Genomic DNA, 17,138 nt, shown 5'->3' on the forward strand with positions numbered 1-17,138 from the left:
GGGGCTATAATAGTAGCAGGGCTAACTGGAGAGGGAAAATTGAACAAGAACTTTCTTATTTCAAATGTTTGGTTTTGGGTAAGTGCTGATTCAAGTGCTAAGGCAGTCATTGCTGCTGTGGGCTGGGAGGCACCTCACCCTCTGCTCTGTTTAGAGAACCTCTGCAGGTCTGGCTGAAACTCAGCATTTTCACATTGCTTGTTTATATGATGGTTCTTCAGCTGGTTTTAAGGGATCAGTGGTTTTGTTGGCTGCATGTGCTGTTTTACAGTTGACTGTGCAACACTGATGGGACTAATGGGGTTGTTGAATTTCACTGCAAGGATTTCCTCTGGTTGAAAGGACTTGGAAAACTGCTGCCATTCGGGAGGCTGAGAGATGCAACCTAATGCTGTGTATTGAAAATGCCACCCAGATGCAACCCTAGTCAGTAATTAAGACATATGGAAACCTAGGGGAAAAATCCATAATTTGGAAAAATTGTGAAGATGTGCTGGATTTGGTTGGGATGAAGTTTGGCTTTGTGCTGAGCACAGTGATGATGACACAGAGATGTTTCAGTTACTGCTGAGCAGAGCCAAAGCCTTTTCTGCTTCTCAGACTGCCACGCTGGCGGGGAAGCTGGGGGTGCTTGGGACAGTGGGAGGAGACACAGCCAGCAAAGGTAACCCCAGCTGACCAAAGGCATATTCCAGACCTTGTGACATCACCTTCAGGATATAAAGGGGAGGGAAGAAGAGGGAAGGGGGCATGTTGGGCATGATGACTTTTGTCTTCCCAAATGACACTTAGGTGTGGTGGGCACTGCCCTCCTGGAGATAGCTGAACTGGAGATGGCTGCCTGCCCATGGGAAGTGATGAATTAACTCCTTGGTTTGTTTTGCTTGCGTGTGTGGCTTCTCCTCTCCCTATCAAACTCTCATCTCAACCCTCAAGTTTTCCAGCTTTCACCCAATTCTGCTGGTGGGGGAGTGAATGAGTGGCTGCAAGGGGCTTGACTGCTGGCTGTGGTTAAACCATGACAGGTAAAAATGTCAGAGGTCCATTTTTTGAGGCCTGATGTGATGTGGGTGGTGTGGTCAGTCAATTCTTTCTCTTTCTCTCTCTTGTTTTTTGGGGTTTTGTTTTTTGCTCATTCTGGTACCAAGCTATTTATTATACAAAGTAATCTGCAGACCAAACCTTCCCAGAGCCTTGCATTGCTAATTCCAGTAAATTGCACCCTCACTGTAAGCAATATGAATGATGTATAAAACTTCTAATTACTCTTGTTTCCCTTTGACACCCCCATACTGTCATGTGGCTGACAGAGTCCCTGCAGATACAAATCAAAATGATGAGTGGACTGCTGATAACAAATAGCACACACGGCTATGTCTTTGCAGGAAGTTCAGTGAGAATAAATCAATGCAAAAAAAAAAATATTTGTTAAATGTTCCTTAAATCTCCTCCGGATGGCTGATTCACAGTGCTTTACTTAGGTATATTCAGAATCTATTTGGTTTTTTAAATGCGCCGTTATCTTGATTTATTTAGAAGCGGAACAGAAGAAGGAAAGCCTCAGTTCCTATTCCCATCGCTTGCAGTCTGTTTCTGCGGCAGACTTGGTGGGGAAGCGATTTTCGGGCCCCGCGCGAGACAGGGGGGCCCCCTGCGGGCGGGATCCCTCTGCCTCCGGGGGAGCGGCGGCTGCTGCTCTCGCCTTCCCCCAAGCGCTGCAGCCATAGATTTACAGACGGCATTTACAGCTTCCTTGTCCGCGCCGTTCGCTTTAAAATGAGGGAGAGACGCCGTCTCCCCAAGTCCCAAAAGCAGGAGGGGCGTTCGTGGGTCCCTGTCCGGAGTGCGCGGTCCGGCTCGGTGCCGAGGTTTCTCAAGCGCTAAAGCGCGGGTGGTTTCCGGGTCACCCTGCGGCTCGGCGAAGGTGCGACATCCCCAGAACTTGTCCCCACGCAGGAGGGGAAAGATTCTGTGAGAGCTGATCGGAGGGGAGCACATCGGGGAGGGGAATCGCATCGGGATTGGGAGGATCACATCGGGGAGAGGAGATCACATCGAGGGAGTAGGGATCACATCAGGAGATGGGGGATCATATAGGGGAAGGGAGCATGACACTGGCGGGGGGGAGAGGGCATCGCCTCTGGCCGGGCAATTGCCGCACTGAGCCCGAGGGAGCGCCCGGTTGGTTCACACGCGGGGTTCCCGGCCAGGTGTGTGGGACGGGACGGGACGGGAAGGAACGGAATAGATCGGGACGGGAAGGAACGGAATAGATCGGGACGGGAAGGAACGGAATAGATCGGGACGGGAAGGAACGGAATAGATCGGGACGGGACGAGCCGGGGCGGGGGCGATCCGCGGGAGCAGCTGTGGGGGCAGAGGGCCGCGGGGGCGCGGCGGCCGCGCTCAGCACCGGGGAGAGCTCCGCGCCCACCGCGCATGCCCCGCCCCGCCGGCGCGGATAAAAGCGCGGCGCGGAGCCGAGCGGCGCCAGCCGTGTCGCCGCACCGCCGTGTCACCGCACCGCCGTGTCGCCGCACCGCCGGCACCTCAGCAGCCCGGCCGCCGCCGCCGGTCAGCCTCCGGGGAAAAAGATCCCGCGGACCCGTCTCCCACCCTAGTATGGGATGGGCGAGCCCTGCGAGCGCGGTGCCTGCTCGCCAGCCGCTGGCATAAAGGAAGGAGCGGACAGGGAGTCCTGGAACACGCCGCTGGGCTTCCTGGAGAACGCTCAGATGGACAACGGGAGCAACGTGTCCTTCCTGCAGTTCTTGAAGACCATCAACCTGGAGCGAGCTGACGGGATGCAGGGGGACAGTTCTGACGTGGTGCGGATTGTCATTTCACTGGTGTACTCTGTGGTGTGTGCTCTGGGACTGGTGGGCAACCTGCTGGTGCTCTACCTGATGAAAAGCAAGCAAGGCTGGAGGAAGTCCTCCATCAATCTCTTTGTCACCAGCCTGGCAGTGACTGACTTCCAGTTTGTGCTGACCTTGCCATTCTGGGCGGTGGAGAACGCGCTGGACTTCAATTGGCTCTTTGGCAAGGCAATGTGTAAGATCGTCTCCTATGTGACAGCAATGAACATGTATGCCAGTGTGTTCTTTCTCACTGCCATGAGTGTGGCTCGATACCGCTCTGTGGCTTCAGCCTTGAAGAATCAGCGTCGAGGAGACCCTCTGGGTGGCTGCTGCTCTGCCAAATGGCTTTGTGCACTCATCTGGCTGTCAGCTGTCCTGGCTTCCCTGCCCCATGCCATTTTTTCCACCACTGCCACTGTCTTTGATGATGTTCTCTGTCTTGTCAAGTTCCCAGAGGGCCGAGGCAACAATGCCCAATTCTGGCTGGGTCTGTACCACATCCAGAAGGTGCTGCTGGGCTTCCTGGTGCCACTAGTTGTCATTAGTCTCTGCTACTTGCTCCTGGTGCGCTTCATCAGTGACAAGCACGTGGGCAGCACCTGCAGTGGCCCCAGCATCAAGCGCCGCTCCAAAGTGACTAGGTCAGTGTCCATCGTGGTGCTGTCTTTCTTCTTGTGCTGGCTGCCTAACCAAGCACTTACAACCTGGGGGATACTCATCAAACTCAACGTGGTGCACTTCAGTAACGAGTACTTTCTCTCCCAAGTGTACCTCTTCCCCATCAGCGTGTGCCTGGCACACTCCAACAGCTGCCTCAATCCCATCCTCTACTGCCTCATGCGCAGGGAGTTCCGCAAGGCCCTGAAGAGCCTCCTCTGGAGGATCACCTCACCTTCCCTCACCACCATGCGCCCTTTCACTGACACCACCAAGCCTGAGAAGGAGGAGCAGGCCCTGCATGCTGTGATGCCTGTCCACCCTGTCCCTGCTGCTCCCCGTGCTGCAGCTGTTCAGGCAGAGGTGGCCTATTACCCGCCTGGGGTGGTGATGTACAGCAGCCGCTATGACCTGCTGCCTGCCAGCTCCATGGAGCAGCACTGCTGAGACGGCCAGGGCCTCTGGGGTGTGGCACAGTGCCAGATGTAGCCTGGGGATATTGATTGCCTGGTCAGGACAAGGGGAGGAGGGATGAGTAAAGGAGGACTTCTGTGTGAGAGATGCTCTTTTGCGGTTTTGTCTGCCCTCGGAGACACTTGATGGACGTTGTTGTCTGGAAGATGCACCCTGAACTGGAGAACAAGACTAGGAGGAGGTAGTGGTGGGATGTCTCTATGAGATGCTTTTTATTGCTTCTGCCTGTGCTGGGGAACAAGGACTAATGAGGGTGGTGGGACTCCAGCCAGGGAGGATGCAGGATATGCAAAGCAGCACAGGGAGGTGAGGGGCTGGTTGGGGTGGACTGAGGCTGGAAGGCCTTAACCACATCCCCTCCAGCTGGAGTTGCAAGCACCCTTCCCACCTTGTGTGTTTGTCTGTGGCAGGGAGAGGGAGCCGAGCTGCTTTCTCCCTGCTGCAGGACCCTGTAAATGGTTCAGGCCTGACTGGTCACTGCTTCCTGGGCTCCACTGAGGGCTCAGGGATCAGACAGCCTCTCTTCTAGTTCAAACCTGCCCTGAGGGGAGCAGTCAGCACAAGTGGGTACAAAGCTCCTGCTTGTTTAGGCTTGGCATCTTTCCCCTCTTTTAGGGACTTGGAAAAGAGTGGGGATAAGGAACACTGTGCTCCCCTCCAGATCAGTGCAGGATCTGCTTTTCTAGCCAGCTTTTCTAGCCAGCCCCCATCCCCCCAGCTGCTGACAGGGTACAAAACAACCCAGACAGCCAAGGAGAAACCCAAGGATGGAATTTGCAGCTTCGTGGGGTGTTCCTTTGCCTGGGTTTGGAGAGAGGGTGTGAGCCCCCTAATACGGTTCCCCAGCCTCTCTCCAGGCCACTGAGGGGAAAGGAAACCTCACAGCCCCAGACCATGTGTAGCAAGACAGCATCTCTCCCAGGGCACTGAGGTTGCAGTCTTAATTTTTGCTGCACTTCAGACTGTTCATATTTCACTTCAGGAAATCAGCACAACTGTAAATAAAATTTTTAAAAAAGGGGGAAAAGAAACACTCCTAGCCACTTCAAATCACTTGCTCTGGGATACTTCTGGGTTCACTTAAAACCAAGCACAAAGGCTTTAGTTTTGCTGAGGGTTTGCACTGACTTTTGACAGTGTTTCAGAGAAGTTCAGTTCAGGTCCTCTATCTGAGCAGCCCTAGGGCTTGCAGTGCTTATGTAGCCTAGAGAATGTCAGGGATTGGCCTTCACCAGAAATGCCTGGGAAATAATTTAAGGCTTATTTGAATTGAACTTCTAGGGGGATGAAAAAAGTGTATTTTTAAGCTGTGAAGCTTTTTATGATGAGGCTATATATCTACTTCTTAAAATATTTTTTTTATTATGAGGAAAACAATTTGAAATCAAAATATCAAAGTATTTGTTTTAAATTATAGAAAAGTGCAACATTTCTGGTTTTGATTTCAGAACACAATTTCAGTAATCCCTAGTACTGCATATAAGATAATTATTTAAACACAATTTTCAAAACCGTTTTCTATTTCCAACCCCTTTCCTTGCAGTCTAACTCAACATCTGCCTGATTCTGCTAAAAAGGCATTTATGCAGAGGGTTGTTTGTCACCTCCAAGTACTGACATGGAGCAAACTTGCTGTTTCTGTCCAGAGAAAACTGCTACACCATAGTGGCAATTACACTTTTCAGACTCTGCTAGGTGTCCTGTACGTGTTGGTAACTCCTGTTGTAAAATGTGTTTGGTCTGAAAGCAGCTGGTTCTGCTACTTGCAAGGAGAAGTTATCTTTTTTTTCCAAGGCAGAAAAGACTTCTCCAGCCTTGGACATTTGCTAACGGGGAAGATACCGATTTACAAGTTGTCTGAAGTAGAGCAGCTGAAGTGAGCTGGCAGCTGATGGGCATACTTACACAGATGCAAAGACTCCGAAGGAATCAGACATATCCACAGAAGAACTTGAGGATCTAAGTACTGTACAACTGCCTCTCTAACCTCCTAAATCCTGACTTGGTTGACTGGTGAAATCTGTAGGTACTTAAGTTTTTTCTAGTAAAATTTTTGTGCCTAGAAATCTGTTCCTGAGCATGCCTAAATCTGCTTAATTCTGTAGCACTTATTTCTGTGCTTAATGGGGATATTTCTGTTGGGACTGGCCCCAGTGTATATCCTGTGAGGGAGGCAACTCTGCATCTCAACACAGAAGACCCTGTGCCAGGCCACACTAAGTCAGAAGCGGCTGTGAACTCAACTCCTTCCCCCCATCCCTTTGAATCTGTGCCTGGATGTGCTGCTTGTGTTCCAGCTTCAATGTATGTGCAGGTTATGCTCCTTCCCCCTCCCTTGTGAAATGCTAAATTAGTGGTCAAGGCTATCCCCCACAGCCTGAGAGATTCAGTTCCCCTTTTCTACATCCCAGGGGAGTGGCTGAATTCACTTTGTGAATGTGCTCATATTCTCTGGCTTGAAACAGTTCACTGTTGCCTGAGTTGCTCACTGTTGCTGGATCTTAATGGCAACAAAAGCCCTCGAACTCTGCTTGGCAGTACTGTGGTTACAGTGCAATCTCCAAAGAGGAATTGTGAGGAGATTTTTAGCAAATACAGAACAGAAATTGGATCCAGATCTGGGTTCTAGGTCTCCCTTACCCAAGGACAGTGGTCAACTTCCTCCCAGGTCCTGTTTCAATTAAATTTCCAGTTTGCTATCCAGGAACCTGAGGTCTTTCTAGACCTGGTAAAGCAGCTTAATGTGCTAAAGGATTTGCAAAAAAATGCATTTCTGATGTGGGAGAAAGCCTGAATGTCTGTGTTGCAGGTGAAGAAAGTTGCACAGTTGTATGAGAAAAGGATATTATGAGCTCTTAGGTCTGGAGTTCAGAGAGAGAGATAATCATGTTTCTGTAGGCCAGGAGCAAGTATCTAAATTAAGGACACGGGTGGAATCTCACAGCCAGATGCTCTTCTTACTGTTTGCTTTTGAACAGCATAATTTCTTGCTTAACTTGCTGGAAAATTTTTCCCTATCTGATGTTTAACTGTTCTTGTGCATTAAATAAACAGCTTTCCAAGTGTCTGAAGTGTAACTATGAATTTCAGTAGATAGAAAGCTGCCTGAAAGCCTCTGTGGTGCTCAGCATGGCAAAACCCTGTGGTGCTCAGCATGTGCTTTTGTGGATGTCAATGTAGACATAACTTTGTGCCAGGAAAACAACACAGTAAATACAACAGGTGGTGTTCAGAACAACACATAGTTAGCCCAGAGTGCCAGTGTATCACTGTCAGAGGAAACCCCAGGTGTCTGATCACTAGAGACATAACAACCTCCCATTTGGCAAATCACCCAAACATGAAAATACCTTGAGAGTATGTAGGGACTGGACAATAAAATTAGTGGGCAGCTCTCTCACAAGCCACTGATCCACCCAGTGTAAGTCATGGATCTGCTGTTTCAAAGAGGCGCAAGGCATCCACACTTGGCCAAATGTTGTTTCAGGCCAGACCAGCAGCCTGGGCTGTGCAGGCAGGTCAGTGCATATCCAGCACAGCCAAAGAGCACTGTGCTAGCAAGGCATGAGCAGAGAGAAATTCTGATTCACTTCGGCCGTGAGTCCCAGCTAACAGCATGAAATCTGTGCTGTGTGCTGCATGGGCAGGGGCACCAGCCTAGGTCACGGCAGAAGGTGCAGTTGCTCTGTTTGCATAGGGTGTGTGGCCTCAGCAGAGGGTCATTCCAGCTCAACAACAACAAATCCTACTGAGTATCCTGGGGTTTCATAATTACTATGATACCCTTCAAAAACTCTGTTTCCTACAAATGTTCATGTCTTTTTGTTTGTAACAATCATCTTTTCATGTACTAAAATAAATATTGCTGAAGGATACAAAACAATACTTACAGAATTTTTGACAAGATTTTCATGCTTGGTCTCCTTCTGTTACAGTGGTGGGGTGCTGGTGGAGACGTGCACTTGGTTATAGAAGGGTAGGGACCTGAAGGTGCAGGCTGACATCTAGTGACAAACTGAGAGAACATTTAAAGACCGGATATTCTCATTAGGCAAAGACTTTGATTCTTTAGGGATGTTTAAGTATCTCAGCCCCTTAAATAACTAACCAAGGTCTTAATGTAATAACAACCTCCAATTGGATTTCCAGGTTTCCCTTTGAAATGCCTCTTCGGTGGAAATGCTGTTTCACTTTCTCAGTGAGTTATTCTGGTACTCACTTTAGCAGTAAAAAAAGTCCAGTCCCCTTCATTCCCATTCACGGCTGTCTGCTCTAAAATTGATTATTCAATTGAGTGTGTGCACAGAAGCTCTGATCTAATTTGTATCCTTGAGCTGGAGCAGGAGTAGATATGGGTGTGGTGCAGCTCAAGGACATTAGATTGAGAGCTTGGAACTTCTTTTTTTAGTGAGGGTTTTTTCTCAAGAGAATTCCTATTTTTCCATTTACAGGAGGTTACTGAAAATATCTTTTTATCATGATGAGAGCATTTAAAAGAATCTCTTCTAGAATCCCAGTAGCAGTCAGTGCCATGAGTAGCCAGTTAACTCACTCCTATCCAAAAGTGTAGCTGATAATACTCAGCAGCAGGTTGGTCTGCCTATGTCGGTGCATAGACTCAGAGTCCTTCCCAAAATCTTAACTGTAAAATATAGACTCACAGGATAGTGGAGAAAATTGGGCCAAAAGATCAGCTGCAGACAGAAGCAGTTTCTCTCATTAACAATTATTTGGAAACATTGACTTCCTGGTTGGAAAGGACTGATTACTAGTCAGTGTGGGAAATAACAAAATAAGGTGTCTTACTCAGATACCAGCTCTCTCCCTTACTCATTTATTTCTTGGGACAATGAGATACTGTTTCTCCAAGGACTTGTGTTTTTCCTTCAGATCAGCTGATGAGTATGGTCAGTTGTACAATGGCCAAATTACCTGTTCACCCCTGACTTCTAAAATCATTGTTCAATGAACCTTTCCACTTTCACTCAGCCGAACCTCACACTGGATAAAACTGGAATCTTGTGGAAAATGACTGGTGTCTGTATTTGTGAAGAAGTCTGATCAGCATGCTGACATCAGGTGGGTGACTCCCACACCAGGGGGTTGTGCCACCATTCAAAGGATCTTCAGTGGGCTGAAGAAATGGTGTGACAGGAACCTCAGGCATCTGGACCAAGGGGATAACAAAGTCCTGCACTCCCTGCAGAGCAAGGGCTGGAGCCCAGTCACTGGAAAGCAGAGAAGGAGCTGGGGACAAGGGGGACATGAGCCAGCAATGCAGTACAGCCCAAGAGCATCCTGGGCTCCACTGGGCAGGACACTGCCAGCAGGTCAGGGGAGGGGCTCCTTCCCCTCTGCTCAGCCTGGTGAGACACATCTAGGATGCTGTGCCCAGTCCTGGGCAGGTTACCCAGTTCTGGATTATTTACCAGGGAGGCTGCAGTATGATGGAGGGCTTGGAGCATTTGCCATGTGAGAGAAGGTTGAGAGAGCTGGAGGTGTTCAACCTGGACATCAGAAGGCTTTATCAGTGTGTGTAAATATCTGATGTGGGTGGTGATTAAAGAAGATGAAATCAGGCTCTTCTCAGTATTGTCCAGGGAATGGATGAGAGGCAATAGGCACAAACTAAAATTCCATCACTGAAATGTAAGAAGAAAATGGTGTGGTCAAGCACAGGAACAGGCTGCCTGGAGAGACTGAAGAGTTTCCAACTTTGGAGATGCTCAGAATCTGACTTAACACTGATTGTACTTCTTTAGCAACCCATGCTGAGCAGGGGGCTTGGATTGGATCATCTCCAGAGGCAACCCCAACTATTCTGTGCTTTTATGTGATTTTCTGATAACAAATAGATTGCTCGGCATATGCCTTTTTTCCAATACAGTGGAATTAGCATTAGTGTCTGTCTTGCTTGATGTTTATTGTGAAAAAACTCGACCAATTTTATGCCCTCAAATAATTTACTACTCTGTATTTCAAATCACCTGTTCAATGAGTTTTAAAAATATTTTAATTGCTTTTAATTTCTGCTGAAATGGTGGAGGGGGCTTAGAGGAAATACAGTCTTCCTCTTGCACATCAAAAGTCACTTTCTGCTGAAATCCAGTCCCTTGTTCATAGGCCAATCCAGTGATGGATGTAGAGGTATAGGGAGCAAACCATGAGCTCCGGAAGGTAAAAGAGATCCTACAGCAGTAGTAAATAGCTGCTCAGTTTGTACAGTGGGTCACAATTGGAAAAAGAAGAATCTGGTTTAAATTTCAGATCTCCTTTTCAGAGATGTAAACTGAAATAATGAGTTTAGAGCACACTTGATATAAAGTAATTCCAAGGAAAATATTCCAAAATGCAAAATCCCTGTCCAGAAAAGAACATCACCCTTTGATAAGGTGCCATCTTTGTCTCAGAGAGAATCATAGCTCCAAAAACTGTTTTATTGCCATGTTTTGCAATGTTATGGTAATCCAACAATCTAACAATATTTGGGAAATATTTCTTAAAGGTGTTGTTGGGATTGGGTGTTTTGGGATTGGATGTTTTGTTGGATTGGGTGTTTTGTTGGAACTGCAGCAGTTATTAAAGAAAGAAGTGCCTCAGCCCTCAAAATCTGTGGAAACTGAATAACTTGCAAGTTGCATTGCAAACTAACATTTTTTTTTAATCAGATATGAATGTTGGGAAAACCCCAAATCATCTGAGATACATTTGCACTTAAATAGTGATCTGCCAGCTGTGCAACCCCAGTGTAAAGCTCCCAGACTTCAGCAAAAGGCATCTCTGTTGGAAACGTTTCCCTTCCCTCTTGTCACTTCTTAGACTCCACAAATCTGCCGTTTGTCACATTTCCTTCTCAGCATCTAACGAGCAGAGGGGCCTTGCAAACAGAGGTGCCCAAGACTGATGCTGCCTCCCTTTGTGCTGCCCCCAATGTCCCCCCACCTCCTGATGCACACTAGCTGCTGCAAGCCAGTGCAACAAAAACTCCTCTGCCAAACAAGGGGGAACGGCTGCACTGCAGGATTGCCTCTTGGCTTCAGCACTGAAGGTTTCCAAGGCCAGATTCTGCCATGAGTTTGATGCTAAACGCGTCCATGGGGGGCCCCCACCACCACACGTCCACAGGGCACTGTCTGCAATGCGTTAGGCAGGCGGGCTACAGCTGCCAACGAGCAGCTTTCCTTGGCTGTCTAAGCACAAAAAGGAAGAGAGAACCGGACGGCAGCAGCGCCCCGAGGAGAGGAACCTGCGCAGGGGGCAGCGGAGGGGGCAGCGGAGGGGGGAGGGCAGCGGTGGGCAGGGGAGGGTAGGGGAGGGTAGGGGATGGCAGCGGAGGGCAGCGGAGGGCAGGGGAGGGCAGCGGAGGGCAGGGGAGGGTAGCGGAGGGCAGGAGAAGGCAGGGGAGGGCAGGGGAAGGCAGGGGAGGGCAGGGGAGGGCAGGGGAGGGCAGGGCCGCGGGGCGGGGCGCGGCGGGGAGCGGTGCCGGCACTGAACAGCAGGGGGCAGCCGAGCGCCCGACTCGCAGGGACGGCCCGCCCGCTCCCGCCGGAGCCTCGGGAATGAGCCTGGGAATGGCCTGGGAGCGAGCCTGGGAGTGAGCCTCGGGAAAATGAGCCTGGGAATGGCCTGGGAATGAGCCTGGGAGTGAGCCTGGAAATGAGCCTCGGGAGTGAGCCTCGGGAGTGACCCTCGGGAATGAGCCTCGGGAGTGAGCCTCAGGAAAATGAGTCTCTGGAATGAGCCTCGGGAAAATGAGCCTCGTGAATGAGCCTCGGGAAAATGAGCCTCAGGAATGAGCATCGCCAAAAGTTCCCCGTGCTCCGGGAACCTCGAACCACGGGAAACAGAGGGTTTGCTCATCTCAGTCTGCTGCTCAATCCAGGCTGGAAAGCACTGACTTTTCCTACTGCTGCAAGTGCTTACCCATGGGAATGAGCCTCCAGTTTGATGGCTCTGCGTGATGTGATGTCACTATTCTTAACACACAGGTAAAATACCTGTGAGGTAAAATGTTAATTTCCAATTTAAAAAAAAATTAGGAAATGCAGCTGCTTAACACATCTTGCGTATCTGTAGGAGCAATGTGTGAAACTGAACATCATAGAAGGCAACAGAATCACAGAATGGGTCAGGCCGGAAGGGAGCACAGTGTTCATCTGTTCCAGCTTGAGCGATTATCCTAGAACAGAAGGCCCGAGATTGTATCCAGAAAGTTCTTAAATAACTTTGGTGAGGGAGATGCCACAGGCTCTCTGGGAAATCTGTTCCAATGTTCCATTGCTCTCAAAGTAAAGAAATTCCTCACGTTCAGGTGGACCTTTCTGTGCCTCAGTTCCTGCCCTTTGTCCTTGTGCTGTTGCTCAGCGCCGCCGAGCCGGGCCTGCTCCACGCTCTGACCCCTCCCTGCAGACGCTGACGGACATTCGTGAGGCCCCTCTCAGTCATCTCTTTTAGAGGCTGAACATGCCCAGTCCTCTCAGCCTTTCCTCATAAGAGAGATGTTCCAGCCCCTTGATCACCTTTGGAGCTCTCTGCTAGACCCACCCCAGGGTCTCTGTGGGTTTTTTACCGAGGAGCCCAGAGCTGGGCCCAGCACTCCCGACGAGGCCTCACCCGGGCTGAGCAGAGGGGCGGCGTCTCCTCCCTTGCCCTGCTGCCCGTGCTCTTCCCAGTTCTTCCCAAGACACCACCGGCCCTCCTGGCTCCCGGGGCACTGCTGGCTCGTGGACAGCCTGTTGTCCCCCAGGAGCCCCAGTCCTTGTCCTTCTGCTTCCCAGCAGGTCGGGCCCAGCCCGTGCCGGTGCCGGGGGCTGTTCCTCCCAGGTGCAGGACGCTGCGCTCGCCTCTGTCGAACTTCAGACAATTCTTCTCTGCCCATCTCTCCAGCCTGCCCAGGTCCCTCTGAAGGGCTGCAGAGCCTCTGGGGTGTCGGTCACTCCTCAGCTTTGTGTCATCAGTGAACTCCCTGAGGAGGCCTCTGCCCCTTCCAAGGATTGAGGTGAGACTGACTGGTTCCAGTCCCCTGTGTCCTCCTTCTTGCCTATTTTGAAGACTGGGTGGTATTTGCTTTCTTCCAGCCCTCAGGCACCTCTGCTGATCTCCATGACCTTTCAAAGATGATCATGAGCCCCCTGGCTATGATGTCCGCCAGCTCCCTCAGCATTTGTGGGTGCGTCATGTCAGGGCCCATAAAAATTACAAATCACTTTTCACAGTTCAGTCTTGAACAAGTGACCCTGAACATTTGCCTCTTAAATAAACAAGATGGAGCAGCTAGAGAATGGAAATGAATGCTGGAAACTTAGAGGGGAAAATTTTGTTTTATAGCTCATTTTTTATAGCTTTGTCACGCCAAAACCATTTTACAGCAGATATTTCCACCCGATCCTTCTACAGTTCAAAAATATCAAATGTCACCATTGCCACATACACTTGCACCATCTTTTGACATGCTGCAGGGACTGGTAGTGATTCATAGGCACCAATGTGAAAGCTGTGAGTTCTCCCAAGGCAGAGACATTTATGATTCATCCTTGAGTAGCCTTTCTGGGAAAAAAGGTTTATCTTCCACAAGACACCTGAGTTGCTTGTTTACCAGCAAGTCAAAGAAACTTAATGAGAACACTATGAAACACAGAATGAACACTGAGAAAAAAAATCAGAATACTTGTGACATTGCTAATACTTCAAGTCCTCTAAAGAAGAGTCCAGAAGTTCCTTTAAGGATTTGCATGCGTCACATGCCTGCTTGTTAAAGGGGAGTAAGTGGCAGATGTTCCTAAGAGAAAGAAACAGGGAAGTGCCACGAAGATAAGGTGACAGACTTGTCTCCTGCCTTGCTTGGTTCAGCCATGACTATTTCTGGGAGAGTGGGAGGGAGGAGGGTTGGTTATCACAGGACATCTCATCTTAGGGAGGGTTCAGAGGAGGGATACAAGGATGATTAAGGGTCTGGAGCATCCCTTTCATGAAGAAAGGCTGAGGGAGCTAGGCTTGTTCAGCCCTGAAAAGAGGTGACTGAGGGGGTGTAGAGCCTCCTGGAGACATTCAAGAGCCCTCAGGACACAATCCTGTGCCGTGTGCTCTGGGATGGCCCTGCTGGAGCAGGGAGGCTGGACCAGATGACCCACTGTGGTCCCCTCCTACCTGACCCATCCTGTGATTCTGTGTGGTTTGTCTAAGCGTATCATTTACATAAACATGATACAGAGAGGATCTTTATTTATTTGATTTTATGTATATGGAAATAAAACCAGATGAGAAAGATCAGGCACAGAGTACTTGAAACTTCGTACTCATATCACTGCTATAAAGTTGATGTTAAGTACAGTAAATAATCATATTGATGGCTCAAGTCCAGAACTAGTGTAAAAGCACAGAAGAGGTGGAACTTCTTAAATTAATAGCATTACAGTACAATCCTTCAAAACCTTCAACATTTTTAACATTTTAGCATTTCTTTTGCTGAAATAAATATTTTATCCCCTTTCACATATTAGTAATATATTATATTAGTGACATACATTAGTAACATTTCTATTGCTAAAAGAAATACTTATTTTATCCCCTTTTATGAGTTACTAGCATTTTATATTGTTTTCAGTAACTTTTGAGATATATTTTTGACTAAGATTGAGCACCATAATTTTTTTTGTTTTTGTTTAGACACTGTTTTCCAGATTTTATATACTTTTTTGTCAGTTTGCCATTTCTAACAAAGACTCATAAAGTTACTGTTCTGAAGTCCTGGGAACAATGCAAGATGTTTTTATGGAGATTTCCAGAGAAAAGATGACTTTAATGTTTCTGTTGTCTGTAGCCGACAGTGGGTTTTAAAGAGAAAGAGCATGAGGTCATGAGAAATGATAATATGAATTCCTGAAACATTTTTCTCTGAATAAATCTGTAAATAAAGGCACTGATATACATGATGGGCTCTTCTCACTTCTTTCTGCAGGTTCAGAACCCTTCTTACATTGCCACAGATCTGTGGTCCCTTTGTGGGCCTGAATCAATGCCAGCATCCTCTTTGTGCAGAGATAACATTGACCATTTAAATGTTAATGTTCTAATGGTGTTAAACTTCAAAGAAAATATTGACAAAGACATAGGTAAACATTGCAAAATTTCTTTTGCAACCTCACAGTGGAATCACAGCTTTATGACCTCAGCTCCTGGTGCACAAGTTTACGTGGTGCAGTCCTGTGAAACCAGATCACTTCCTCCTTTATCTGTTTTTATGGCTCCATAGATGTCTTGCTCCTCTCTTGAAAATTCATCCTCCCAGGAGATTTGGAGTTAATGGAAGGTAGTGATTTCATGATGGCATAAAGCTAATTGGGAAGACAACAATCCTTCATTTTCTGGCTTCCTCCTGTTTGTGCCTGTTGAGGCTCTTGTGCTCCAGCTGTCTCTGCACCTGCAAACTGTTTCAAACACAGTCCAGGGGCTCTGTCTTCCCAGGCTTTCGCTTTCATGGGTGTGAAATGAAGAGCCACAAAGCAGAAGAAACCATAAAACATGGCTTCTTCAAAAGGCAGGAAGGATGCAGATGCTGTGGTGAGGTTTGCTACGCAGAGAGCCCCTTTTGGGCCCTTAGTGGAGACAGTCAGTATCAAGAAAAGATATCTGAGGCTCCCACAGGCTTGTTAAAATTAATTAGAATTTACCTAAAGGAAAATTGGTTTTCCTGAGAATATGTGAGTCACTCTACTCTTGAAAACAAAGAAAAAGGATGAAGCTGATGCATCTCTGCAGAGGCACTTGATGCTCAAATGTAACCATTTATTTTTGGTGTTGTCAGTTCATGTCTTGCAGAGCTTGTAAGAGCTGATAAGCTCAACACTGTATTTCTCTGAACAGTGTTGATGATACATGTGCAACATTAAGAAGAAAAGCAACCATGAACTTGCCCATAGTCTCTCAATGTTCATTAACAGTATTGCATTAACAGATGGCTTCAGGGGGTTTAACATATAACATAGTGGATGGATATGACAGTTTTCAGGACAGATGAAACACAGCATAAATACAGTATATTGCTTTCACAAACAGGTTTTCAAAACCCTGGCAGTGTTATAAAAATAAGAAAGAAGCTTCATATGCAATTAAATACAAATAACTGGGCTTATGTATTTACTGTACAATAATTCCTAAAAGTGCTTTGCAGAACTGAATTTCTCTACAATATTCTGTAGACAGCAAATGCCATTTCAGGCAAAGCATGAAGAAAAACAGAGAAAAGAGAGATGCTACTTTAAGATAAATGCTATCATATCCAATGTCAAGATTTACGTGGTCAACCAGCCATCAAATTCTTCCATTGGCCAAGTTTATTTTTTCAACTACAGCATCAGAACTAAGAGGCCACTTTTTAAAGAAGGAAGAAATGGCAGCTGTTTCCCATAGACAGATTTTTAGGTAGCTACACATGGATTTGCAAAGCAGCTTTAGGCAGGCTTTCCTGACAAGCTCAGCCAGTACTTTCACTGTGTTCATACAGAAGCAGCAGGATCCAGTACAAAGTAATTACTTTACAGTAACGCTTTTAAACAATAGGCTTCAATCTTTTTTATATTCCAGTCATTTTTCACACTTAAATCTGCTTTTGACAGTAACTGGTAATTAACTGATCCCATTTAGCAGTACCACTAAGCATAACAGAACTGCACCCTGCACGGCCTCTGATACCTGTTTGAATCTCCTGCAGCTTTTGACTAGTGGAGGGAACAGCCCTCAACTTAGGACACTTGAAGAACAAGATAAATAAAAACTTTCTTCCTAACTCTGTCCTTTCATATCACTTCAATTTATCACATTCTTCACCCATTAACTTTCACAAATTGGTAATGAGGAGTTTCACGATGACTCCCGGTGTAGAGCATCAGGATAGCGTGGCCGCACACACCATCACATGTCACAGCATGTGAACATGCTGTGGGGGTGTGTGCGTGTGTGTGTGTCTGAGGCATAAGACAACCAGTTTTATCAAGTCTCCATTTCATAAAGCTCTGGAATTGCAACCGATCCAAGGAGGTAAGAGAGGGTGACGTGCCAGCAGCGTCAGCACAGCAACAGCACCGGTGCTACTGACCCAAAAAGAAAACGCTCCCCCGGGGAGATCCCTTCCGGCGGCTCCTTGCAGCC

The 17,138-nt window shown here is 47.7% G+C and overlaps 1 protein-coding gene across 1 annotated transcript; it reads left to right on the forward strand.

Moving 5' to 3' along the window:
- Positions 1-2,627: 2,627 nt before the first annotated feature.
- RXFP3 (relaxin family peptide receptor 3) lies at positions 2,628-3,965 on the forward strand (the record flags this gene model as incomplete). Its single annotated transcript, XM_084224820.1, has 1 exon — positions 2,628-3,965. One exon carries the CDS (start codon positions 2,628-2,630, stop codon positions 3,963-3,965), a length of 1,338 nt encoding a protein of 445 aa, XP_084080946.1.
- Positions 3,966-17,138: the final 13,173 nt, after the last annotated feature.

This window comes from Fringilla coelebs, assembly GCF_963513975.1.
Source record: "Fringilla coelebs genome assembly, chromosome: Z".
Classification (NCBI taxonomy): Eukaryota; Metazoa; Chordata; class Aves; order Passeriformes; family Fringillidae; genus Fringilla; species Fringilla coelebs.